Source organism: Cyprinus carpio, chromosome A4 (assembly GCF_018340385.1).
Source record: "Cyprinus carpio isolate SPL01 chromosome A4, ASM1834038v1, whole genome shotgun sequence".
In the NCBI taxonomy this organism is placed as follows: domain Eukaryota; kingdom Metazoa; phylum Chordata; class Actinopteri; order Cypriniformes; family Cyprinidae; genus Cyprinus; species Cyprinus carpio.
In genome coordinates, this window is record NC_056575.1 from 26,259,214 (window position 1) to 26,286,345 (window position 27,132).

Sequence of the window (27,132 nt, forward strand, 5' to 3'; positions counted from 1 at the left end):
ACTGTAGCTCAGATAAGATTTTGAGATGATCAGTGTCTGATAATTGCATTTAATCATCTGATAAACAAACACAACTATTCAGTCTTTTCATAACCAACAGCTTGCAAGGCAAAATACTGTATAAAGAACCCAAGTGCATTTTATTACCAAAACTACAATGCTTAATTAGACTTAACTAGGTGATGTTGCAAAACTACATAACCAACTGCTATTAAACAAAACAAAACAAACCAAAGCCCTTACACCATAAGTTCTATAGTTTCAATATGGAACTGCTTAAAAATTGCAGAAAGTTTAAGCAAAGTCTGGAATAACCAGTGTAGCTACAGCATGACGAGAGTATGCAAGAAATTAGATTAACCTATACATCGCAGCAATTCTAATATAGCAAATGTAGTAATAATACACATAGTAATCATGTAAAGTTTAACAACTGTTAACTACCAATTTTTAATTGACTTCTTAATGTCCAACAATTTGTTAAACCTAATTGTTAAATTCTAGTACTCTGTACTATGTGTGTACTATGCCAGGGGTGGCCAACTTCGGTCCTGGAGAACCACAGTCCTGCAGAGTTTTGCTCCAACCCTGATAAAAACTCACCTGCCTGTAGATTTCTGGTAGATTGGGGTTGGAGCAGAACTCTTCAGAACTGTGGATCTCCAGGACTGAAGTTGGCCACACCTGTACTATTAAGCCTTTTGTTACTCAGAAAACCTAGTTCAGTTAAATTTATTTTTATGAGTGCAATTTTGTTTGAAGGATTATATAAGGCACGGTGTAATGGAGAGTTCGCAAAGAAACTTTAATTGAAAAATTGAGCAGCCAGCTGCTTTGAACCTGACAACAGCTACATCACAAAGTGCAACAGACTTGTTGTAAACAGTTTTTATGATGCTTTGTCTGTAAATTATATTAGGTGATCACAACAGTGGAAATTTACTGACAAGCCTTAAATGAGCTGCCCCCTTAAACATATTATTTCAGACAGAGGATCAGAATAAAGTAAGTGAACCTCAAGGAAACATAATAATAATTCATGTTATGACCCCTTTAAAGGGGAACTGCATTTTATTACTATTATTATTATTTTATTATGTTCTCTGAGGTACACTTAAAATGTTAGCAATATATATGTTAGCAGAACAGTCTGTTTTTTATAGGTTGGGCACATTCAAGACTGAAATGTAAATACCCACTGTTATGATTGGCTAACCATTTTGCATATTAACCCTTTAGCGCGTACGATCACACCGGTGTAATCAGTCTTGGCTGGTCCCTGAAGCGTACGATCGCACCGGTGTGATTAGAACTTTCAGTGCGTCACGTCATCAACTGCTGAATTTAAATCTGTTTTCGCGCTTTGGCTGGCGCAGAGCCAGATCAGACACGCTGAACGCTGGATATATTATCACAAATATTCAGTGTTTTCAACCATATTTTAGGTTTCAGATATTTAAAAACACATAATTACTAGCAAAAAAATACATTTGCAGTTTGTAAAATACACGCTGATGTCTATGGAAAAGGCAATAATGACCCTTACAAATATAATCTGACTACGTTTTTTATTGATATCATATAGAGATTGTGTAGGTAACTATAAAGTTTACTCTGCCCTTCTCCCAGTTTACCAGAGACCTACTTTAACGTGTTTCGGGAGGAAAGGATGAATTTGCGTGCTGTAAATCCCACAGCTCGGATTCAGCGCGAACTAACATGGCAGCGCCCATCACCTGGTATAGATTAACTAACATGGTCGATATAAAAGTGTTTAAACTAACAAATATATTTACTTGCACATATTTCAGAATCGGAATATCAGATATACCATAATATAGTGAGCATGTTTGTGAATATTTTGAATAAAACAGGGAAAACGAAATAAAAGCGATCCATGTGTCATAGAGATCTATTTTGGCTTTGGTGTGTCACATGACAAGCATGATGCGTCGCCATGGAAACAATAAGGCGGTACACTCTAAATAACGGTCGCCTGAAAAAGAACTCACGCCGGAGTCTCAGCTTGAATATTTTAAACTCACGTGCGAAAGGGTTAAAATAATAGATGGACGCTGCTTTTGACATACTCTGCATACAACATGGGTCATTTGGATAAAAATGTATACATACTCAGTATATATCAAACAATCTGTAACAGACAATGCAATAGTGGTAAAAACATGTTTACTCACACTTATGTGTAGCCACAATACTGTTGGATCCAATATAGTCAGGCTTAGCACTGCATCTTTTACTTTTAGTCTCTCTGAAAAGCCTGCATCCAACTTTCTTGTTTAAAAAAGAATCCGCAGTACATCAAACAAACAAACAGTGCTTCACTAACATGATCTCAAGCTCTTTCCTAATTTCAACCCGTGTCTACATAGGACGCAAGTGGCGCAATGCAACTAAATACAACAGAACCCATTATAATCAGTGATTCTGTCTACACTGGATAAGGCATGGATTGACATGACAAATCCCCAACACCAAACTGATATCCTGTTCTATTTCTGACATACTCCAAATGCTCACACTGCTCCTGACATGAAAGAGAAACTGATTCTAAAAAGTCAATAATGTAGAACTAGTCTTTGATCTTTTTCTGCAGAGGCGGTCTTTTGTCACACTATGACATCATAATGTGACAAATTCCAAAACAAGTCATTTTGGTAGCTTGGTTTCAATGAAACCTTTTTTTAACTAACAAAATAGTTTTGATTTCTGAAACTTACAGGATGTTTTTATAGTACATTAACATGTTATATGTCAAACAATCAAGGGAAATTTAATGTAATTAATGAGGCAGGAAAACACTTTGCCTAAACCTGCTCTGCAAGTTTGAAACCCTCATCAGACACTTTCCATAAGAAAGAGCAAGAGATTCACACCTTTATTTTTCAACCCCCACAAGCTATACAGAACTAACCCCAAACCCCTCCAGCTGGACTAAATTCAGTCGCTACTGGTTGCTTTGCGTAAAATGGACTCTCTCTATCTAAAATATATATATATATATATATATATATATATATATATATATATATATATTTGTAACAAACCAGCGAACTGCAGAACACATTTGTATTAATATTTTATATATTATTTTATTATATATAAATAAATAAAAACACCACAACCCGGGATTTGAACCTGTGTTGCCTAAATCACTGACTAACTTGATAAACCAAACTTCCCTTCTCCAGACACGCTCTTCATTCATCTCACTTCGCAATGATAAAAATAACCGTGTCTTCAAGCAGATAATTCTTGTGTGTTTATTGTAGTGTTTAAATGCTGATCTTTTATATATATATATATATATATATATATATATATATATATATATATATATATATATATTTATATATATATATAATATATATACACACACAGGTGCATCTCAATAAATTAAAATGCCGTGGAAAAGTTCATTTATTTCAGTAAATCAACTTAAATTGTGAAACACGTGTATGCACACAGACTGAAGTAGTTTAAGTCTTTGGTTCTTTTAATTGTGATGATTTTGGCTCAGATTTAACAAAAACCCACCAATTCACTATCTCAACAAATTAGAATACTTCATAAGAACAATAAAACAAAATTGAATTGTTGGCCTTCTGTAAAGTATGTTCATTTACTGTACATGTACTCAATACTTGATAGGGGCTTCTTTTGCTTTAATTACTGCCTCAATTCAGTGTGGCATGGAGGTGATCAGTTTGTGGCACTGCTGAGGTGGTATGGAAGCCCAGGTTTCTTTGACAGTGGCCTTCAGCTCATCTGCATTTTTTTGGTCTCTTGTTTCACATTTTCCTCTTGACAATACCCCATAGATTCTCTATGGGTTAAGGTCTGGTAGGTTTGCTGGCCAGTCAAGCACACCAACACCATGGTAATTTAACCAACTTTTGGTGCTTTTGGCAGTGTGGGCAGGTGCCAAATCCTGCTGGAAAATGAAATCAGCATCTTCAAAAAGCTGGTCAGCAGAAGGAAGCATGAAGTGCTCCAAAATTTCTTGGTAAATGTGTGCAGTGACTTTGGTTTTCAAAAAACACAATGGACCAATACCAGCAGATGACATTGCACCCCAAATCATCACAGATTGTGGAAACTTAACACTGGACTTCAAGCAACTTGGGCTATGAGCTTCTCCACCCTTCCTCCAGACTCTAGGACCTTGGTTTCCAAATGAAATACAAAACTTGCTCTCATCTGAAAAGAGGACTTTGGAGCACTGGGCAACAGTCCAGTTCTTCATCTCCTTAGTCCAGGTAAGACACACCTGACGTTGTCTGTGGTTCAGGAGTGGCTTCACAAGAGGAATGCGACAACTGTAGCCAAATTCCTTGACACGTTTGTGTGTGGTGGCTCTTGATTCCTTGACCCCAGCCTCAGTCCATTCGTTGTGAAGTTCACTCAAATTCTTGAATCGATTTTGCTTGACAATCCTCATAAGGCTGCAGTTCTCTTGGTTAGTTGTGCATCTTTTTGTTTCACACTTTTTACTTACAATCAACTTTCTGGTAATATGCTTGGATACAGCACTCTGTGAACAGCCAGCTTCTTTGGCAATGAATATTTGTGGCTTACCCTCTTTGTGAAGGGTGTCAATGATTGTCTTCTGGACAACTGTCAGATCAGCAGTCTTCCCCCTGATTGTGTAGCCTAGTGAACCAAACTGAGAGACCATTTTGAAGGCTCAGGAAACCTTTGCAGGTGTTTTGAGTTGATTAGCTGGTTGGCATATCACCATATTCTAATTTGTTGAGATTATGGTGAGTTTTTGTTAAATGTGAGCCAAAATCATCACAAATAAAAGAACCAAAGACTTAAACTACTTCAGTCTGTGTGCATTAAATTTATTTAATACATGAGTTTCACTATTTGAACTTTTCCATGACATTCTAATATATTGAGACGACCACGATCCGGTGCCGGCAGGACATTAACAATCCATGTTGCAACTTTCCACCTGGGAGGGAAATCTCCTGACCACCACCGAGTCAGAATAACATCTTTGAAGTTTGTCACAACCCAGAAGAACATGATCACTCCAACATCATCAGACTGTTGAACCATCAAGACTTTCATCCGAGACTGCATCCAGACACTCATTCAATGGCAAAGGCAATGCAAGTATTGTACATTTGACTAAACTAACCAGAGGTTTATAATAAACTGTGGACTTCTTGTTACCAAGGTGCTGATGATTCTGTGCAGATGGTTAAATGAATCTTTTCATAGCTATAACTGTTTCATTCATTCACTTGTACTGACTCAGGATGATGACTAACTGATAGACTACATGGCTTCTGACCCAGGAACGAAACAGACAACGAGAATGATGATCAGCAAGACACCTGAGAAGACAACACCTACTCCAGGAATTAAGCTCCAGAGCTGTGTATGTGGCTGGACCAAGGAAACATCATATGCAGGCCTGAGAAGACACCAAGGCCTAAAAAAACTGCTCGCTCTCAGAGGAACAGGGACCTTGCATTGACCGCTACTTCTTAAGAAGCAGGTCAAATAAGTCAAGTGAAGTTCAGCAGCAGGACCAAAACCAAAGTCTGCAGGATATCAATCCCCTTGGTCGAGAGGAAGATGAGGAGCCAAGCATAGTGGTGCCCCACAAAGCCAACTAGCAACAGTCTACAGCAACAGTCTGGGAATAAGATCCAGGGGCGAAAGCCACAAGTCAGGTGCCCAAAATCCTGTGAGAAAAAGGAGTGGGAGACGATTGACATAGACATCGGTAACCTCTTGGGACAACTGAGGGGAACTGCAGTCAAGAAGCTGGAACGAATGGGAGACTTGATTTACAACTATGGCGCAGAGCGTTTTGGGACGGCAGAAAAGAGGAAGAAAGCATCATCCACCCCGACGAAGTCCAGGAGACACCAGGAGATAGAACGGCTAGTCAAGGAGAGAAGGCAGCTGAAAAAAAATGGCGGATAGCCCCAGAGGAGGAGAAGGAGGGAATTAACCAGCTACAGGCAGAAATTAAAAACCGACTGTCAACTTTGAGGAAAGCTGAGAATCTGAGAAGGAGGCGTAAAATGAAGGAGCAAAGACCCCTATAAGTTTGTGAAAACCCTGTTCATAAAGGACAAACGTGGCAAACTTGAAACATCAAAGAAGAATCTGGAAGCTTACCTCAAACAGAACCACACCGGCAGCCAGCGGTGTGGACAGATAACTCTTCCACCTGATATGCCAAGATACATTCTCCAGAACATCAGCTGGACATCAGCACCTCCCAAGTGGAGTGAAGTGGAAAGAATTGTATGGCGGGCAAGAGCTGCATCCTCTCCTGGGCCCAATGGAGTCCCATATTGGCTGTATAAGATGTATAAAATGCATCTCATAATTTTGGACTGCAGTTATATCTGATCAAATGTGCATTATTATTCTTTAGCTTGGGTTAATCTAATTAATTTTACTTGGCTGGAACAGCAGCTACGCTAATTATGTCTATATTGTGTTCTCTCTGCTTTGCCACGGGATTTACATCCCGTGGTAACCTAGGATTTACACAAGCTCCAGTCTGGATCCAGAACACCTGAGAAGAGATGATGCCAACCCCTCAGAGAACCTCAGATGATGCTAACCCAGAGACAACATACAGAACTACCACATTTTGCTATAAGTTTGATTGTATAATTGCTGTTAATAGTGTTAATCGTCTGTTTGTTTACGTCTTTTATTAATTTTTCTGAACATTTCTGCCATATGCACATGAACTGACAGTCATCACTGATAAGCTACTACTAAATATTGTAGAAACTTAATTTTCTGTAAAGTTGCTTTGTAATAATTTGTATCGTAAAAAGCGCTATACAAATAAACTTGAATTGAATAAGAACTCACCAGAGGTATTGCGCTTCCTATGGAGGTTGATGAAGGAAGTGTAGCAGAAACAAACAATTCCAACTGCATGGAGGAGGGCAGGAGGTATCCTAATCCCCAAGGAAAACTCCGTGGGACATCAGCCAGTTCTGCCAAATCAGCCTTTTGAACGTTGAAGGCAAAATCTTCTTTAGTGTAGTGGCTCATTTAGTGTAGTGGCTCATAGGCTGGCAGTCTAAAAGAACCACTTCATTGATACCATGGTGCAGAAAGCAGGAATTCCAGGCTTCTCTGGTTGCTTAGAGCATACAAAGATGATATGGAATCAAATCCAAGCAGCAAAAAAAGGATGGAAGAGATCTCCATGTTGTGTGTTTGGAACTTGCAAATGCCTTTGGGTCAGTTCCTCACAATCTCCTCTGGACTGCATTCCATTATTTTAGTGTCCCAGAAGCAATCACCCATCTTGATAAATCCTATTTTGAAGACCTACAGCTATGCTTGACAGTTGGTGATTGTACCACAGCATGGCAATGAGTAGAAATAGGAATAATGGCAGGATGCACCATCTCACCTCTAGCTTTTACGATGGCTATGGAGGTTATCATCCATGCCTCTCAGTGGGTAGTAGGAGGACAGAAGCTCAAATTGGGATTTCGTCTCCCTCCCATCAGAGCCTACATGGACGATGTGACCATCCTCATAACAACCAAGGCTTGTGCTACGCAGCTGCTGAACAAGCTGCAGGAGAACATTCAATGGGCCCAGATAGAAATAAAGCCAAGCAAGTCCAGGAGCATTTCAATCATCAAGGAGAGCTGTCGGAACATTGGTTTTACTACTACCCAGGCTGATGTGGCCTCTTACCATCTATGAGGTTCCAATCTCAAAGGTAGAAAAACTGGAAAGGTTGGTTAGCTCATTTGCCAAAAAGTGGCTGGGAATTCCAAGATGCTTTACTAATATCGGGCTGTATAGAAGAGGAATCCTGGAGATTCCTATTTCCAGCCTTGCAGAAGAGTTTAAATGCTTTAAAGTAAGACTGAAAATGACACTAACAGAGTCCCATGACCCATGTGTTTCCCAAACAGCTCCTACCCTGGTGACTGGAAGGAAATAGAACCCAACAACAGCTATTTACCAGGCGAAGACAGACCTCAGGCATAGAGACATCATTGGTAGTGTGCAACAGGGAAGAGGAGGCCTCGGCCTTGGAGAGAGTAGAGCATCGTGGCATAGGGCAGCTCCAGCTCAGCGTCGACGACTGGTTGTCCTACTCACTCCACATTGTGTACATCATAGAGCTTACCGTTCCTTGGGAGGCTGCTGTAGAGGAGGTATTTGAGCGCAAGAGACTTAAGTACACCGAACTGGCAGCTGAGGCTGAGCAATGCAGATGGAAAGCCAAGGTTTGCCCAGTGGAAATCGGCTGCAGAGGGTTCGTGAGCAAGTCAACCATCAGGCTACTTAAGGAATCGGGAGTGTGTGCCAAACTCTACGCCAAACCATCAAAGCCCTCTCAGGTGCAGCAGAAGAAGCAAGTCGATGGCTAGGGGTGAAAAGGAGAGAATCCGCCTGGGCCCCTAATAACACTTGCGGCACGTAAGGGTGAAAGCAGAGGAGTGCACACCTGGGATGAGGTGCTGCCGATGAGCCCTCTGGAGGTGTCGTGGGTTTATCATTGAAATACTACAGAAGGAGGGTGCCCACCTGATGACCCCAATGAAGCTTAAAACCCACCCCCCTTTTCTAATCTTACTCAACCAGACTGGCAGTCATTACAGCGAGGAAACCACTCAGAGGGATGCATCATTACCACTCATACCTCAGGTTGTTAAACAGGGTATTGTTTCACCTAGTCCTAAAACGTAATTGAAAAAAATCACCTTTTCCCCCATCTATGTATGTATGCATGAGTGTGTGTATATGTTTGTTAGACTAGTTATGTGTTAGTGTTAAGCCAATAAAACTTAATTTCTGATTCTGTCACTGCTTGCAGATCAGTGTCACTTAAACAATTCCTGATCTTGCTACATGCTCTAATGCAGGGGTGTCTAACATCAGAGAGACACAGTCCTGCAGAGTTCAGCTCCAATCAAGGTCCAAGGGTTACTAGGAAGCTACAGGCAGGTAGGAAAGCTACAGAGTTTTTGTCAAGGTTGAAGCAAAACTCTGCAGGACTTTGGCTCTCCAGGACCGATGTTGGCCACCCCCGCTCTAATGCATTAGTACTGTAAGAAAGTTATTTTCTGTGACCACGAAAATACCATTTCTTAGAGTTAATTTGATATAACACTGAATGTTCACTGGACAAACACATTAGTCAATTGTGATATTAATTCTGCTTCAGATACATCTGGAAGCTGAGATAAATAAATATAATTATTTGTAATTATTTATAGACATTTCCCCTTTGAGCTTATTTGCTACAAAGGCTTGTATCTACCCCAGAAGAAAAATGTGATATGACTCACAGCTTGATACAGTAGAAAATATCGTTTCTGACAAATAAATAATTTTTCTTATTTGCATTAAATAACATGTTATTGTGACACAAAATTGTCCAATTTACTAGTTGTATATTGTCTCCAGTGTAGAGAGCATAACTGGTTATAGTGGGTTCTATTTGCTTCTGATGTGACATGAAGGTTGCATCCAGTGCAAACAGGTGTTAGGTGTTAAGTGACTGAACACTATATTTGCCAGTGTGATATCACATTTGTAACATTTGTAAAAGTTTAAGTGTACAGTATTTTTCCTGTGCAACAATAATTAAATATGTGATGACTTAATAAGTGCAATTCAACTTAATTCTTCAAGGTGGCACTGTTTCAATCATAATTACCACAGGCATAAAACAAAATAATATCATCAGCAAAACTTGAATTGGCTTGAAAGGCTTTACTGCAGAGCAATTACTATAAAATTAAATATAATTGTCACTGTCATTTGATGGTGGATGTGGAGAATAAGCTGCCAGCGGTGAATAAGCTGCCAGCGGTCAAAATATTGATTTTGAAGACATTGAAAAGGATAGTTTCGAGAATATGGTTGAGATTGCGAATATGAGCCAGATGTTGTATGTACTGGGGAAGTGTATTCTGATGATCATTTGCACAAATTGAACCCTTCCAAGTTTAAAATGGTAATGAAATATGCTTTATTTTTTTCTTTTGTAACTGTTATTAAAATATCAGGAGAGTTTTACACTATTGCAGCAGTTAGAGATCCATACGTGTTTGATATATAGGTCCAGATCGCCGAACACCCGAATATGTAATAATGATTGGTGAAACATTCATGCATTTAAGGGTTAAGGCAATCGTGATATGAATTGAGAGTGTCTGTGTTGCACTGTAATATACATAAAGGATAATGAGCAATAAGCCAGTCACAACATCTTGACAGGTGATGAGGAGCCGGACATGGCTACTCACCAGATAAATAAATACATGGACATAAAATGTTAAATAGAGAAGAATTCAGAATAATTTACATAAAAATAAATTCTATAATGGAATTCCATAAACAAAAATATTTGTATTTCAGAAAAAAAAGTCTTCATTTCATTTCATAATTCATTTTAAATTAATTAAATACTGATTCATTCTGTTTAGATTGGTCACCTGTAATCTCACTGGTCAATGCTGTGAAAGTCTGTCGTCAGCTCTACAATCATCAAGCTCCTGTTTGACAGAGCTGGACTTGAGTAACAATGACCTGCAGGATTCAGGAGTGAAGCTGCTCTCTGCTGGACTGAAGAGTTTACACTGTCAACTGAACATATTAAGGTATTTATGAACACAGAAAAAGATGTACTAAACTAAGCTATCTGTTACGATTCATATCTTTCCAGACTCTTACTCAAGATGTTACTTAAAAAATAATTCAAAAAGGGTAATTAATACTAGTCAAATAATAATACTTAATACACTCACTGTACTGTAAAATGTACTCAAAATACTAGTGTCAGTATCATTTAGGAACTGCATAAGATTTATAAATGTAAGTGACTGAGTTGGATGTTACTATGGCAGAGTTCTGTTTTAATTGTACTTAAGTATAAATTAAGGTAAGTAATTTAGTTTGCTAGTTTACCATCACAATTAGTTACTGAGATTGTCTACAATTTGAATTAATATTCAAACCTTTGACCTGCTTTTCAGTAGCCAGTAAAGATATCAGATTGTAAATGAACCAATTCAATCTCTGATATTGGGACAGAAAAAAGTCCCTGCTACAGAAGGTTTTGGAGAACTGTTTATAAATGCACAATGAAGGCGCTCAGTGTAATTTATGGACTGATGTTTTGGAGAAACAAACCACATGAAGATTCAAGACGGAAACATTGAATACAGTGAAAATGAATTAGAAATTCCAGAGGACGAGTGCCCTTTGACATGCCTAGAGGAGTTGTTCATGCAGGAGCAATTCTAGGATTTCAATATTAGGGGGGCTCAGCCCCCATTGAGGGAATGATAAAAAAAATTCAAGGGGTCATATGATGCAATTTAAAAATTTCCTTTCTCTTTGGAGTGTTACACGCTGTTCGTGCATAGATAATATCCCTAAAGTTGCAAAGACTAAAGTCTCAAACCCAAAGAGAATATTCTTTAGAAAAGTTAAGACTTGTCCACACCCTCCTAAAACACCTCGTTTAACCCTCTGGGGTCTAAAGGTTTTGGGGGCCTGGAGAAGTTTTAACATCCCCTGACTTTTGTGCTTTTTTAAGTTGCTTATAAACATATACATGACTAAAGTCTAATAACACTGTAATCAGTACAAACCGGGCTACAATAATATGTAAATAGCATGTATGTACATGATTGTGTTTTTGAGAAAACGGTTATGGGTGGTTCGTGAAAAATTACAATTTTGAAGTCACTGAAATAAGGTCATAAAACACCTAGGTCATAAAACACCTAGAGAACATTTGTTCACAAGACTGTCAAACCTGGGCCTCAAAGCCTAGAATTCTTGTTTACTCGCTCACAGAAAACAATAGATTGATTTAAATTTTCTAAGACACTTTTCGTGTGACTGAGAGGGAAGAGTTAGAATAAAGAATGTGAGGACAAAATAAATTTATATATTTTTATGTTTGTAGTTTATTTGGAATATATTTAAATATCCCACAAAATAACTTGAGATTCACTTGCGAGTGCAGTTAAACAGTTTATTAGGAACAATCCAAGCTGGCTTTCAAAGCTGAATTTTTAGCATCATTACTTCAGTCACACAATCCTTCAGAGATCATTCTAATATTCTGATTTGCTGCTCAAAAAAACATTTATTATTATTATTATTTTTTTTGATTAATTGAAAGAACAGCATCGTTTGTAACATGATTGTTATTTAGCACACAAGTGATGATAAATACAATAGTTTTAATTTTTATATATACTGACTCCCAGCTTTTGAATATTATAGTGTATATTGTTAGACTGGAGTAATGATGCTGAAAATTTAGTTTTGGTCACAAAAATAAAAATAAATGTATAATAAATAAATATTTTAAAATATATTCAAATAGAAAGCAGTTATTTTAAATAGTAAAAATATTTCAAAATATTACTGCTTTTGCAAATGCAACTTTATGTATTTTGGATCAAATAAATGCAGGCTTGGTGAGCAGAAGTTCAATTCTTTACAAAAACATGAAAAATCTTACTGTTCAAAAGCTTTTGACTGGTACTGTGTCATGTGGAAATATATAAATGAACATCACATACCTAGCATTTCCAAAGCGTATATTGTTTATGTGCTCTGAAGGACATTCGTTTTTTTTTAAGAGACTCATGGGAGTATGTGCCTCGCTTGGTCTTAGCTGTGTTCTAGGTTCCTGAGTGGGCTGCTTATTTGCATTGGCTCTCTTTGCAACAGGTTCTTTTGCACTGTTATCCTCACATCTGAAAAAAAGTAAGCATGCTGTTGACACAAATAAACTACATTATTAACATTATTGTTATGGTCACTGATACTAGTACTAATTTATAGGAAAAAAAGAACACTACGGCTAACTTGATACATTTACATATTATCCCGGGTATAACACATTCAAAATATTTACACCAGAGCAGATATTCATAAACAGAAGCTTATTTACATTCATAAACACAAGCATGCTTTGTATGTAGGCCTATACAATATATATAGCTATAAACATATATGGCTATTGTAAAGTTTTGTCTAATCATTCTTACTGACATTAGGCTATTAACATTATAACTCATATTTTTTATATTGTATTGCTGTTTATGTTATATAACGTTAAAAAAAACATCCTGGCATCATGAGACATTTAGATGCTGTGAATGAAACTTTATAATGTTTCATTTGATTATACATTTAATCAGGAAATATAGTTTGGAAAAAGTCTTACTAGTAACATGTACAAGTTATGTAAAAACTAATACAAGTAGGTTAATAACAAAAATACTTACTCATGTTTATGATCTCTGCTGGTTCAAGCCGCTGCATCAATAATCCAAAGCTTCTTGTGGTGAATTCTGTCTTATTTGTCACAGCACACCCTATTTTGTTTTCTTTATTTTATAAATGCACAAAGTTTTGTTGTTATTATGTGTGTATACAAATAAAAGTAGACCCTTTACAGATTCGATTGATGTATTCCTCTTATCTGTACGATCAAAAATTAAAGTGTAATTTAACTTATTTTCGGTGTTATCAGGAGAAGATGCCACAAAACACGTATCCACGTTAGTCGACCCTGGAGGGTTAATGAGCTGTTGAGGGATGATTGTGTTGAATGCTGAACTGAAGTCTATGAACAGCATTCTGACGTATGTCTTTTTTCTCTAGATGTGTGAGTGCTGAGTGGAGAGTAGTGGCGATAGCATCATTGGTCGAGCGGTTGGACCGATATGCAAACTGGAAGGGGTCCAGAGATGGGGGGAGGGCTTGATATGGTGCATGACTAGCCGTTCAAAGCAATTCATGATAATAGGGTTAAGTGCCACTGGACGGTAGTCATTGAAGCAGGGTGGAAACGGCTTCTTCAGGACTGGAATGATTTTATGTGGAAACAACAGCCTGACTAAGCGAGATGTTGAAAATGTCTGTGAAGACATCAGTGAGTTCCACTGAACAGTCTCTCAGTACACACCAGGAATGTTGTCAGGACCCGGAGCTTTGCGTGCATTGATCCTGCTGATGGATCTACTCATGCTGTCTGGGGTCAGCGTCATAACCTGGTCGCCGAGAGGAGGTCGAGTCTACTGTGCAGTGGTTCTGTTTTGTGCCTCAAAGCAAGCGAAGAAGGCATTCAGCTCGTTCAGCAGGGAGATGGTGCTGTCACAGGTCCGCTGTGGGGGCTTGTAGTCCGTAATGGTCTGTATCCCATCACAGGCACCGAGAGTCTCTGCTGTCACTGAATCAATGGGCTATCCTCCTGGAGTACTGTCTCTTAGCCTCTCTGATGCCGTGGGATAGGTTGGCCCTAGCTGTCCTCTGGCTTACGCTCAGCGTTCCGCATCTTCAGGAGTCTGTAGACCTCCCCTGTCATCCACGGCTTCTGGCTGGCCCGGACAGTGATGGTCTTTGTGACTGTTACATCATCAATACACTTGTTGATGTAGGCAGTGACAGTCTCGGAGTACTCTTGGAGGTCTGTGGTGTTATTGTATGTGGCAGCCTGCTTAAACATAATCCAGTCAGTGGTGTCAAAACAGTCTTGTAGAGCCTCTGATGACCCTTCCGGCCACACTTGTATCTGTTTGTGAACTGGTTTCGTGAATTAACGAGTGGTCTGTATGCAGGCATTAGCATGACAGTGATGTAGTCTGAGGCACCGAGGTGGGGGAGGGGGAGGGGGGCGGCCTTGTAAGCTCTTCTCTGGGTGGTGTAAACAAGGTCTAAAGAGTTTTTACCTCGTGTTGGAAAGTTAATGTGTTGGTGTATTTTTGGGAAGACACTCTTTAACCTTTTCAGTGGTGAGTTTAAAATATTCTAGCGGTCCCCCCAGAGTGAGTTTTATTAAGGCGACTGTTATTTTAGAACGTTTCCCCTTACTGTTTCCATGGCGACGTGTCAGGCTTGTCACGTGACACACCGTGCCCACAATAACACTGTATGGCTGATGGATTGCTTTTATTTCATTTATTTCATTTTTCCATTTTTATTTAAAATATTCACAAACTTGCATACCATGTCATGAACAATCTGATATTCCCATTCACAAATATGTATAAATCAGTGTGTTTTGTCATTTAAAAACCTTTCTAAATGATCTTGATCGGGATCTGTAATGTGAGACGGGCGCCGCCATGTTTGTTTGCGCTGCAGTTCAGAGAGTTCTGTCAGTCAGATTTACAGCACGTGAATTCATCAATTTCTCCTGAAATACAAGTAATAAGTGGCCGGTGAACTAGGTGAAGAATAGAGTGAACTTTATAGTTACTTACACTATGTGTATCTGATATGAATAAAACACATCTGCAAATTAAATTTGAATGGATTGTTATTGTTGCTTCCATAGATATATGTGTGTATTTTTCAAACTCTAAATGTATTGTTTTACTAGTACTTATGTGTATTTGTTTGTCTGAACCCTAAAATATGCATTATGTGTTTAATATGAATTTTTTGTTTTGATAATATTGCATGGTTTGTGTTGTTTTATTTGTGGGTATTTGAATGTTTGAGCGCGAAAGCACAGTTTGAATTTGGCAATTATGCGACGTTACCAAATGTTCTAAATCCCATATGTGGGACCATACTCCCAAGGGCACGGAAATAAAAGTCCCATATGTGGGACCGTACCGCTCAAAGGGTTAAGTCTGCGTGGTTGAAATCCCCAGCCAAGATGAGAAAAGCATCAGGGTGGGCTGGCTGCTGCTCACTGATGTGCTGGTACAGTTCATTCAGTGCGTCACACCTGTTGTTGCTGCTGAAGCTGGGCGGAGTGTATACAGCAACGAGCAGTATGGCTGTATATTCCCTCTGTAGATAGAATGGCCGGCACTTAATAATCATAAACTCCACCAGGGTTGAGGAGTGTTTGCAGACCACAACAGCATCGCGGCACCACGCATCATTGATGTAAACACAAAGCCCGCCGCCACGTGATTTACGTCCTGCAACGAGGACTCTGTCCACTCGATAGCATGTCAGCTGATCGAGCTGAATAACGCAGTCTGGAATGCTGTTGCTGAGCCATGTTTCCGTGAACACAAAAACACATCAGTCTCTTACAGTCCTCTGAGTTGAGCGTAGTAATCGGATGTAGTCCAGTTTATTGTCCAAAGACCATACATCAGCCAGTACGATGGTGGGGATAGCTGGCTTGTGTGGGTCAGCCATTAACCTAGCCCGGATACCTCCGCTCTCACCCCTCTTCTGCTTCCTCTCATACCGCTTGTGGCACCTCCGGTGTGGGCGAGATGCAGCAGTGGGGGTCGGTGATGGTGAAGGCCTTCGGAGCAGACCGAGATCCCGCAGCTCTTCGGCGTGCGCAGAGTTTAACCCTAAAAAAGTGGTTCTGCCGACATCGAGCAGAAACTGTATGCATGCTTAAAGACAGGTAGACATGATGAAGACGTACAAAAACACTGCGACTCACAGGACAAAAAACACAAAAACACCATTCTGACAGGAGAGAGAGAAGCTGCTGCGTGTGGACGCGCCACCATCTTGTTTACTCTTGCTACTACGCCATCTTGCTACTACACTTACTCTTTCTGTAAGTGTAGTAGCACAAACAACTTTAATGTGTGTTCTATGCGAATTATGTGTTTATCACAATTAAAAGTTTTAAAATACAAACAGGATCATTGAAATTTGGATGTTTACATATTAAACTCATTGCTATTAAGCAGCTAACCCACAAACAAGTGAGGTAAGTAGCTGGAGGCCTTGTATGAACAATGAAGTTAACTCACTAAGAGTTTTACCTGAGGATGACTTCTTGCATATAGACCACTGATCTTTGGCCTTAGAAAGTGATTTCCTATGTTTCAGAAAATAAGGTGGAGGTTTATCCGTAACCAGTGACCAGCATTTTTCCTCCGTATGACCTATTTTCTGACAGGAACTACAAAACCTGCTATCTTTGCCACAGGGTTGTTTGCCATGTTCTCCTGGAGTTTATCAAAGTCTTTTTATTATAATTTTGGTAAAACGTGCAAAGACTCCCACCCAACTGATCAAGTTTCCATTGCACGGTAAAACAAAAATAATAAAAATAAATTAAATATTGTAATGAATGAGGTGGATCAGACATGTGAGTATTTGTAATATTTAACAAATAGTGGACAATACCCCTCCCCAACATGCAAAACATGTGGTAGAGAAAACCACGCCTCTGGTTAACATGGTAACAAAGACACACATCAAGATAAGATTGTTTTACAACTTGAAGGAATGTAGAGTTTTCACTCTAAATTCACTTTGAAACAGACAAATGTACTATACAGTCCATCCTAATTCTATCTCCCTCTAGATATAACCACTTGAGAAATGTAGGAACATGTACCCAATTTCCCCATTTCATTGTTTCCCCATTTCAGTGTTTTGCATATGTATTGATAGTATTGATTTTAAATTTTTTTTTTTTTATTATTTTATATTTTTATAATATTTCTAAGGTATGCCATGTTTGGTATCTTTCGGTATCTCTCTTCACTAAGTCCATTTGCAGTCACCACGACAACAGTCTACGCTGCGCCTCAGCAACAGCGAGACCACTGTCAGCAGGATCGCGAGCTAGGCAGCTCTCATCAAACACGGCCAGGCGAGAGCTGAGCACACGCAGCGAGAGCAACTAGCAGTCATGACAATCAGTCCCCTCGAGAGCTGACCGTGCATGCTCCACTCCTAAACAAACAAGACACAGATCGTGTGTATCCCCCGCTGCCAGATATCGTGGGCAGGGAGGAACACAACGTCTGTAATGCCGTTTGCTCACCAGAATATAGATTTAGATTTTGACTTTGACATATTATATGCTTGTGGACTGACAGACAACAGTAAATAAGACTGACACATACACAGAGTGCTACTGAAGAGCAGAAACTAACTTGTGCCCTGCCGGATGCTCTTTTATACTTCCTGGTTGCTCACGTCACCCCGCTTGTGACGTCTCGCTGCTCCATTGGACTGATTTTACATGTGCTTCAGAACGCGGTCATGCAGGGGTGTTCCCAAAGCGTTTCTCGATGCGGCTCGAGTTCCTGAAGGGGAACTATGTAATTGCAAATGTCTAAAGAAATGTGAATGAGGGATATTAGTGAATTAAGCCCATTGACAGTCCACATTTTAAAGGCCCCAACGGTTTGTGAGAGTGTAAACATTGTTATTTATTATTGGGGCGTAAGTTGAAACTTGGGAAGTGAAAACGCTCAATGAAATTGTGACCAAATTTTAAGAGATTAAGAGAATCACTATATTTGATGAGTACTTGGACATCGGTTCAGGAAAAGGTATCTTGGAACATAGTAATGCTTTTCTCAACTTAAACCACTTAAGGCTAGAGTGTCTATCTGAGGAATCCATCCAATAAAGTTCCCTCTTAAATTTGAGGCCCAGTAGTAATACTGAAAATTAGGTAACAAAAGTCCACCATAAGTTCGACAGAGTTGCAGAATTCTTTTCACGTATACGGGGAATTTTTTTTTTTCCAAATAAAGCTAGACATCAACCTATATCACGACATCAAAAACACACTCACACACAAAAAACACATACAAAGGAAATGCAGAATCACAAAATTACTGGCAAAGTAAATTTATTCAAACTGAACACAGTACCGAAGACAGGTTAGATGCATTGTTGAACTACACAAAAAAAAAACATACAAACATCTTGGCATGAGTCTGCAGATGTGTGTGCATGTGTGCTACATTAAACTCAGCTCTTCTCCCTTGGCCAGAATCTCCTCCTCAATGTTCTTGAGCTCAGCTGATTTCTCCTTGCTGGCCCGCATTTGACTTAGTTATTAGCTGAGCCATCTTACTGCCAGCCTTCCCCTCAGCCTGCTCTGCAAAATCTGTCTGCATCTCTGGAAAGACTTCCAGAAACTGTTTGTATGGTGTTCCTACTTTGTTTAAGTTCCTCTAAGTAATCCTCTGCCGCCTTTCTCTTTTGGCCCTGTACAAGGGATTCTTTCTTCTTTCTGCGTGTCTCAAAGTAGAGACGGTCCCTGCTTCTGGCTGATGCCACTGAACTCAAGAGTTCTTTTGTTAGGTGAACTTTGGTAACAATCCCCTGTGTCAAGTCACATACCAGCCTCTGTGCTACTAAAGTGTCCTCTTGCATGTTGCAGGTTTCTGTTTCTTTATTAACAGAAAAGCCTCTTTCAGCAGTGGCCTGTCCATGAGACAAAATCAGAAGCTTCTGGCAAAAAGCAAAAAGCTCTTGGTAGTTACTAAGGAAACTGCTCTAAAAGACGTCAAGCCTCTTTTGCATTGGTGAAATGTCAAAGCCCTTTTTTCAATTAAAAAAAAAAATTATCTCAGAAGTCTTCTTGTGCCCACATTTCTAAAATAAAATATAAAGCCATATATATAATATCATAATTCCAATTAATGAAAGTTAATGAAAGAAATTACTTATTCTTCATTAACAAAATGAATACGTCAATTAAACCTAATCAGTAGTGGCAACAGTTCTGTGCTGATAATGTACAGAGCTATCCATATAAATTAGCACCTTGATCAGCTCAGACAGGTCATTGCTGAGCAAAGGCATCACTGGCTCACCTGTTTGATACTTCTTCAAAGAGGGACTAAAAAGCCTGGCAACACTCAAGGAGAAGTGTAACTTGGCCATGATTAGTGTGTCTTTCATGGCATCCTCCACTGTGTCAAAGGATGCTGTCCCAGGGTTTGGGAGTTGTTTTCACTCCATCCATATACTGTGTAAGTGATGGCCAAACTTTAAGAGCTTCAAGACCCCTCTCTATCACAGGCTGGTTTTCAAGCCACCAATAACCACAGAAAGATAAAGGGAAGACAGTGGACTTGGTCACAGCAGTGTAGTCTTCTCTCCTTGCTGGCACATTACGGAATTTTAATGAGACTAAGGGTGTATTCACACCTGTCTTGTTTAGTTCGATTGAATCGAACTCAAGTTTGTTTCCCCCCTTTGTGCAGATCTTTTGGTAGGTGTGAATACAGCAATTGCACTCTGGTGCGGACCAAAAAACCATACCCAAACCCAGCTGAAGAGGTGGTCTCGGTCCGGTTACAAACAAACTCTAGTATGGTTGAATGGATGAACCAATGAATGCACACACATTAAGCACATGTGTGGTTTTGTTTACAGTTTCTGGTTCACTTGCAAAAAGGGCGGTGTGAAAGCATACCACACCGAAAAAAAAAATCAACATTGTATTTAGTCCGGACCGAAGCAAGTGAACTAGCAGACTTTCCTGGTGTGAATACACCCTAAATGAAACTGCAGAAAATAAAATACAGACTAAACTGGTCACTGTGTGATAGTGACATTTGATTGCCAACCTAATGTTATGTGGACTGTTCCTGTGTGTGTTTGTAGATTGTCTGGCTGTATGGTGACAGAGGAAGGCTGTCGTTATATATCTTCAGCTCTGAGTTTAAACCCTTCACATCTGATAGAGCTGGATCTGAGCTACAATCACCCAGGAGAATCAGGAGTCAAGCTGCTTTCTGATACACTAAAACATCCAAACTGCCCACTGGACAAACTCAAGTATGTCACACTGCTGTGTGTGTAATCATTTCTATGGCCAATATTTGTTCTTATCCATATTTTTGATCTTTGTGTCTGGATTGTGCCATATATTTTATTATTAATTTTCCCCCATTATAACTAGTATGGATCATGGAGGAGAATTCAGGATTACTGCAGGACTACGCAAATGTACGTTCACACACACTCATATACATCCACACATGCACGCACGCACGCACGCACGCACACACACACACAGACACACAAGTAAACCTTGACTGTATATTTGTGATTGCTGTTGTTATAAATGTCTCTCTTCTTGTGTTCAGATGCCTGTGATCTTACACTGGATCCAAACACAGCAAATACTCATCTCATTCTCTCTGAGGAGAACAGAAAGGTGACACGAGTAGTGGAGTATCAGTCATATGCTGTTCATCCAGACAGATTTGATGTGCGTCCTCAGGTTCTGTGTAGAGAGAGTCTGTCTGGGCGCTGTTACTGGGAGGCTGAATGGAGTGGATATGCTGGAATATCAATGACATATAAGGGAATCAGCAGAAAAGGTTGGAGTCGTGATTGTGAGTTTGGATATGATGAAAATTCCTGGAGTCTGATCTGCTCCGATGACACATTCATTGCTTTTCATAATTATAAGCTAAATGTCATACGTGTCCCTTCAGAGTTATCTAATAGAATAGGAGTGTATGTGGACATGTCAGCTGGCACTCTGTCCTTCTACAGCGTCTCTGACACAAACACACTCAGACACTTACACACGTTTAACAACACATTCACAGAGTCTCTTTATGCTGGATTTGGGTTTGGCTTTTATCATTTGAACTCCTCAGTATCTCTATATCAGATTGAAAAGTCTAGCAACAACAGATACAGAAACCTTTCACACACACATGAATAAAAAAACTCTCACTTTATATTACTTTAATAATTGCATTTACACTTAAGTGTGTGTAGTCCTTTTGACCTTCACACAAAAACAGATTTCTATCAGATTATTACTTCAACATTAAAAACCAAAATCGTGCTGATAAAGGGAACAAAAAAGGAACATGCTTTTTGTAAAACACTGTTGTAGTTGTTGGAAGATAATTAATTTAACTAAAGTCAAGGGTCAGCTATCACCATAATGATGACTTCAAATTAAACATATTCAGTAAAACAACAGACTAGCATTAAATCTCTCTTAATTCTCAATAAGAAATTTTGGAGAGAAGCTGTTAGAATGAATGCATTACCTTATTCCTTTTCCAGACCCTTCCATTGCCCCCTCCGGTATCCATGTTCTCTCGCCTAGATAAGCAGATTTGTAGATTCATCTGGCAAGGGAGGTGTCCCAGAGTCAGGTACAAAACATTGCAGCTACGTAAATCTCAAGGAGGCTGGGCGTTGACGAACTTTAAGAACTACTGGATAGCATCACAGTTGCGAGCCACAGTAGTTTGGTTGTCCGACACTGTGGGGACTAGGTGGTTAGAAATTGAAAAATGTAATTCCAATCCTCACTCACTAGCAGCTTTCCCATTTAATGAAGAAAATAAGATAAGTATGTATAAACTGGGAAAATGGTCAGAGGTTACCTGTTTAGTATGGAGAGAGGTTCAAAAGATTTATAATCTTCCAAGGGGGATTTCTTTGTTAACAAATATAACACAGCTAAAGAACTTTACTCCCTTGAAAATGGATTCTGGCTTCAAAGTATGTGCCCTAAAGCAATTGCAATATGTCCACCAATTATTTAAAGGGGACTCACATAAAACGTTTGAACAACTTGCTACTGAATTTGCTCTACCTAGGACTGATTTTTATAAGTATCTCCAAATTCGAAGTTTCCTTTCCAAATCCAAATTGGAAAATGTTAAAAACTACCCCATCAGCAATTGAGACTTTGTGGATTAATGTGCAAAATGGTAACAAGATCCTTAGACCAATTAGATATATATACAGGGCTCTGGAAATCATGAAGAAAGACAACACATAATATATAAAGTTAAAATGGGAGAAGGAGCTCAAGGTAGTGATATCAGACAAGGACTGGGCTGAAATACAGGTGCTGGTCATATAATTAGAACATCATCAAAAAGTTGATTTATTTCACTAATTCCATTCAAAAAGTGAAACTTGTATATTATATTCATTCATTACACAGTAATGTTAAGACAGATTTAATAAAAAGTAAAAAAAGAGAAGGTACCTCCTACGAATACTCCTAGTTGCAGCAAAGAAGAATATTGCAATTAAATGACTTCAGAGAAGGCCACTGACTCTTGAGGAATGCTTGATGGAAAAAATAACATACAGTTTACAACTCAGAAAGAGTCTGTTTGTTGAACAATGGAAACCCTTCATTAAAGAGCTGGGTGAGATATGGTTTAATTTTTTAAACACCTTTTATATTTTATTTATTTATTTATTTTTCTTTTTTAATAGATTGGCTGGTTAACTCTTTGTCGTTATTGAACATTTTGATCCCATCCAAGGCTGTTGTTATGTGTTTATTGGTTGTGATGGTTCCGTTATAGTGGTGTATTGTTATTCCAAAAAAAAAAAAAAATTCTATCTTGTCTTTGCTCTGTACTCTTCTTGTCATTCTGTAAATTGTAGTTATGATGTTGGTTAATAAAAAATAAGTAAAAAAAAAAAATTTGGACATATATGAAAGAAATAAAGGCAAAGTGGTTTGTAATAATTGAAGATGGTAATGCTGTTTTTTGAGTTGTTAATCATCCTCTGCTGAGATCTTGAGAGATTTAATGTGTTCTTTTATTTGCAGCTTATTTCATCTAAATCTGTGTGACTGTAAATCGGTTGTAGTTGTATTTCTGTTCATCTCTTTTTTTTCTGTTCTTAGTCTTCTTTTTCAATCATTACTTAATCACTTAATTATCTCATTACCTGCAACACTGCTTCAGTGTTTCTTTTAACGCTGTGTAGTGTGTATTATATAAAAACTCAGTAGTGCTTATTTCACCAACCCATCTGGTCTAACATGTGGGGCCTTGGTGGAAACTAAGGATAAAGCTAACTGGACTCCATTTGGAATCCTATGTGCAACCCCTTTGGGCCCCACATCTGCAATTCAGTGTTCTTTGACCGGACAAAAGAGTTGTTCTTTTAAAAATGTGATCATTCACTGATATCCTTAGAAAAATAGAAAATCTACCAAAAAAAAAAAAAAAATTCAGGATAAATATGAAAAAATGCAAGCAATTCATAATATAATATATAGTAGTACCACTCTGCTGAAATTAAACTGGAGGCATTGAGATGCCAATCACAGTCCTAGGGGACGCAGCATATCCTTTAATGTCTTGGCTAATAAAAATTCTGAGTGCTGTGTCCCAATTTATACTACACCCTTAAAGTATGTACTCTTTTCGGAAAGAAAAAGTACACACTTTTGAATGTGTAGTAGAAGAGTAGGCAAGCTTTGGTACATACTATCGCATCATACAATTGTGTCTTTGACAGGATGCACATAACTGTGCAAAAGAGTTTCCGTTAATGTAAACTGGCCTGTCAATCCTCTTGTCACAGTTAACATGATGATCTCCCTGTAATAGGTCTCATATTTTATGTGGAGAAAATGAATGGCCATATTTTTTGCATGATGCATTGAAAAATGACGGATAACATTAACATGGCCAAAATTGGATGTTTATCAAAAGTTATAAACAGGCTCTAGTTCGTTGAAATGTATGTAACAGATTTTCAGGTCTCTCAGTCGTTGGTTAAAAATTGTTAAGATTAAAAACACTTTAACTGCCAAGGGTCATTGTATTCCTTAAAACCGTCAGTAGGTAAAATTTACCCATGCACATGACTACTGTTTTGATATGGCTAAAAAATGTATTATGTCACTGTATTATGCAGCTGTCTTCACAAAGTAATGTCTAAAGTCATGAAATTATTATTTTGTCCTGTTGTTTTATGTTCAATAGACAATTTAGTCAATAGACTTAGTTATATAATATTTAATTGGTGTAATATTATAATAAAATGTCATTAATCACATATTAAGATAAGGTGTAATAGTTTTAAAATGATAAAATACCCTAAATAACAATATAAACAATAAAAGATCTAAATTTATATTTATTTTAAAAATTGCAAACACGAAAATTATAAAAATTGCAAAACAAAAATTAATAATTAATCCATATTTTATGTTAGACTTATCATAAATGTTCAAACTTTGGATTAATTATTATTTTTTGTTCATTTATTGTTTGCTTCTGTGCTACTGTTTATTCTAGTCTGCCTGTTTCCTGAAAAAAAGAAAATATTATCTATGATGTAATGAATAAAACAATTTTTTATGATTACACCAATTTTATTGTTGTTTTCTTTTTCAAACTATACTGAACAGAATTATAAACGCAACACTTTTGTTTTTGCCCCCATTTTTCATGAGCTTAACTCAAAGATCTAAGACTTTTTCTATGTACACAAAAGGCCTATTACCCTCAAATATTGTTCACAAATCTGTCTAAATCTGTGTTAGTGAGCACTTCTCCTTTGGCGAGATAATCCATCCACCTCACAGGTGTGGCATATCAAGATGCTGATTAGACAGCATGATTATTGCACAGGTGTGCCTGGCCACAATAAAAGGCCACTCTAAAATGTGCAGTTTTATCACACAGCACAATGCCACAGATGTCGCAAGTTTTGAGGGAGCATGTAATTGGCATGCTGACTGCAGGAATGTCCACCAGAGCTGTTGCACATGACTTCAGTGTTCATTTCTCTACCATAAGCCGTCTCCAAAGGCATTTCAGATAATTTGGCAGTACATCCAACCGGCATCACAACCGCAGATCACATGTAACCACACCAGCCCAGGACCTCCACATCCAGCATCTTCACCTCCAAGATCATCTGAGACCAGCCACCGGGACAGCTGCTGCAACAATCGGATTGAATAACCAAAGAATTTCTGCACAAACTGTCAGAAACCGTCTCAGGGAAGCTCATCTTGCATGCTCGTCGTCCTCATCGGGGTCTCAACCTGACTGCAGTTCGTTGTCGTAACTGACTTGAGTGGGCAAATGCTCACATTCGATGTGGTGCGGGTTAACAGATTAATGAAATTTTACTTGCAGTTGATGGCGGTAAAAATAATTATGTTGCTTCACGATCTCACAGCCGCTTTCGATACAGTTGATCATAATGTTCTTCTTTGGCGGTTAGAGCATTTGGTATCAGGGGTACTGCTTTAAAATGGTTCAGTTCATATCTTAGAGACAGGTCTTTTCCTGTTGAGTTAGGGAAGTTCTCTTCATCTATTGCTCCTATTATCTGTGGAGTACAGTAAGGATCCATCTTAGGTCCACTTCTTTTTAATTTATATATGCAACCTTTGGGAGATATTATAAGGAGGCATAACATTTAATTTCACTTATATGCTGATGATACTCAGCTGTACCGACCATTGAAAGCTGGCAATTCCATTGAACACTTATTGGCCTGCCTTGTGGACATTAAGAAATTGTTATCCAGTAGTTTTCTTCAACTTAATGAAGATAAAACAGAAATAATCGTCTTTGGCCCCCCCAAAGTTGAGAAGTGTTTTTATAAAGGAGCTTGGCAATCATTTCTCCTCATCATTTCTACCTGTTGTATAGTGACGTCATTTTGTACACCATTTTACACTTTTCTTTCCACCTATTCCATGTGTTTTTCAGAACCTCCTATGAGCTTCTTTACAATCGTATTCAGGACAATTAAAATAAAAGTTTAAAAACAACAACAATTACGATGAGCAGCAATCAAGAAAAGGACGAACCTTTAGAAATGATAGCAGGCTACATTCACAACGTGTCTTCTGTAAAAAGTTGCAAAATAACAAATACTTCAACGCAATACTGCAGGTAAACAGGCACGACTACCATAATGCAGTCATCTACACAATGGAAAAAAAATCAGATCTTGATGCTTGCTGAGAGGAACAAACTACAAAACACTTGAAAAAAAGTAAGTATATAACTTTATCAGTTTTTCTTGTTGAAGACTGAAATTGTACTACAACAGTATATATGTATAATGTACAGTATAAAAAAAAAGTTTCAAAATGCATTTTCTATTAGCTAATATGTTTGCCTTGGAAACTTTGCCAATCAATCCCAGATTTTTTTTTTACAAACCCAATCTAAATTGTGTATTTGATTATATGTTTTTTTTTTTACAAACCCAAAAAGGACAAAGATTCAACCTTCTTTGGGTCTTACAGACCATTGTCTTTGCTTAATGCTGATGTCAAGGTATTGGCTAAGTTAATTGCATCCCGCTTAGAGAATGTGCTTCCTCATATTATATCCGAAGAGCAAAATGGTTTTATAAAGGGATGTCAATTGTTTTTTAATACCCGTACACTTTTCAATATAATTTACTCTAAACACTCTGCTGAACTTCCTGAGCTTGTGATTTCTTTGGACGCCGAGAAGGCATTTGATAGCGTAGAGTGGGAGTACTTGTTTGCAGTTTTAAAAAAATGTGGATTTGGTGAAAATTTTATTTCTTGGATTCGCCTCCTCTATTCATCTCCTAAGGCCAGTGTTCATACTAATGATGTTTATTCTGATTATTTTA

The 27,132-nt window shown here is 38.4% G+C and overlaps 1 protein-coding gene across 4 annotated transcripts in view; it reads left to right on the forward strand.

Moving 5' to 3' along the window:
- The window catches only part of LOC109079857 (NACHT, LRR and PYD domains-containing protein 12-like), an 83,876-nt gene extending 60,646 nt beyond the window's left edge, over positions 1-23,230 (forward strand). For all 4 annotated transcript variants that reach the window (XM_042744992.1, XM_042744997.1, XM_042745002.1 and 1 more), the window contains 4 exons: positions 10,473-10,646; positions 20,368-20,541; positions 20,666-20,712; positions 20,853-23,230. In XM_042744992.1, the coding sequence (XP_042600926.1) occupies positions 10,473-10,646; positions 20,368-20,541; positions 20,666-20,712; positions 20,853-21,442 (985 nt within the window). In that variant the 3' untranslated portion in view covers positions 21,443-23,230. The remainder of the gene's footprint in view (positions 1-10,472; positions 10,647-20,367; positions 20,542-20,665; positions 20,713-20,852) is intronic.
- Positions 23,231-27,132: the final 3,902 nt, after the last annotated feature.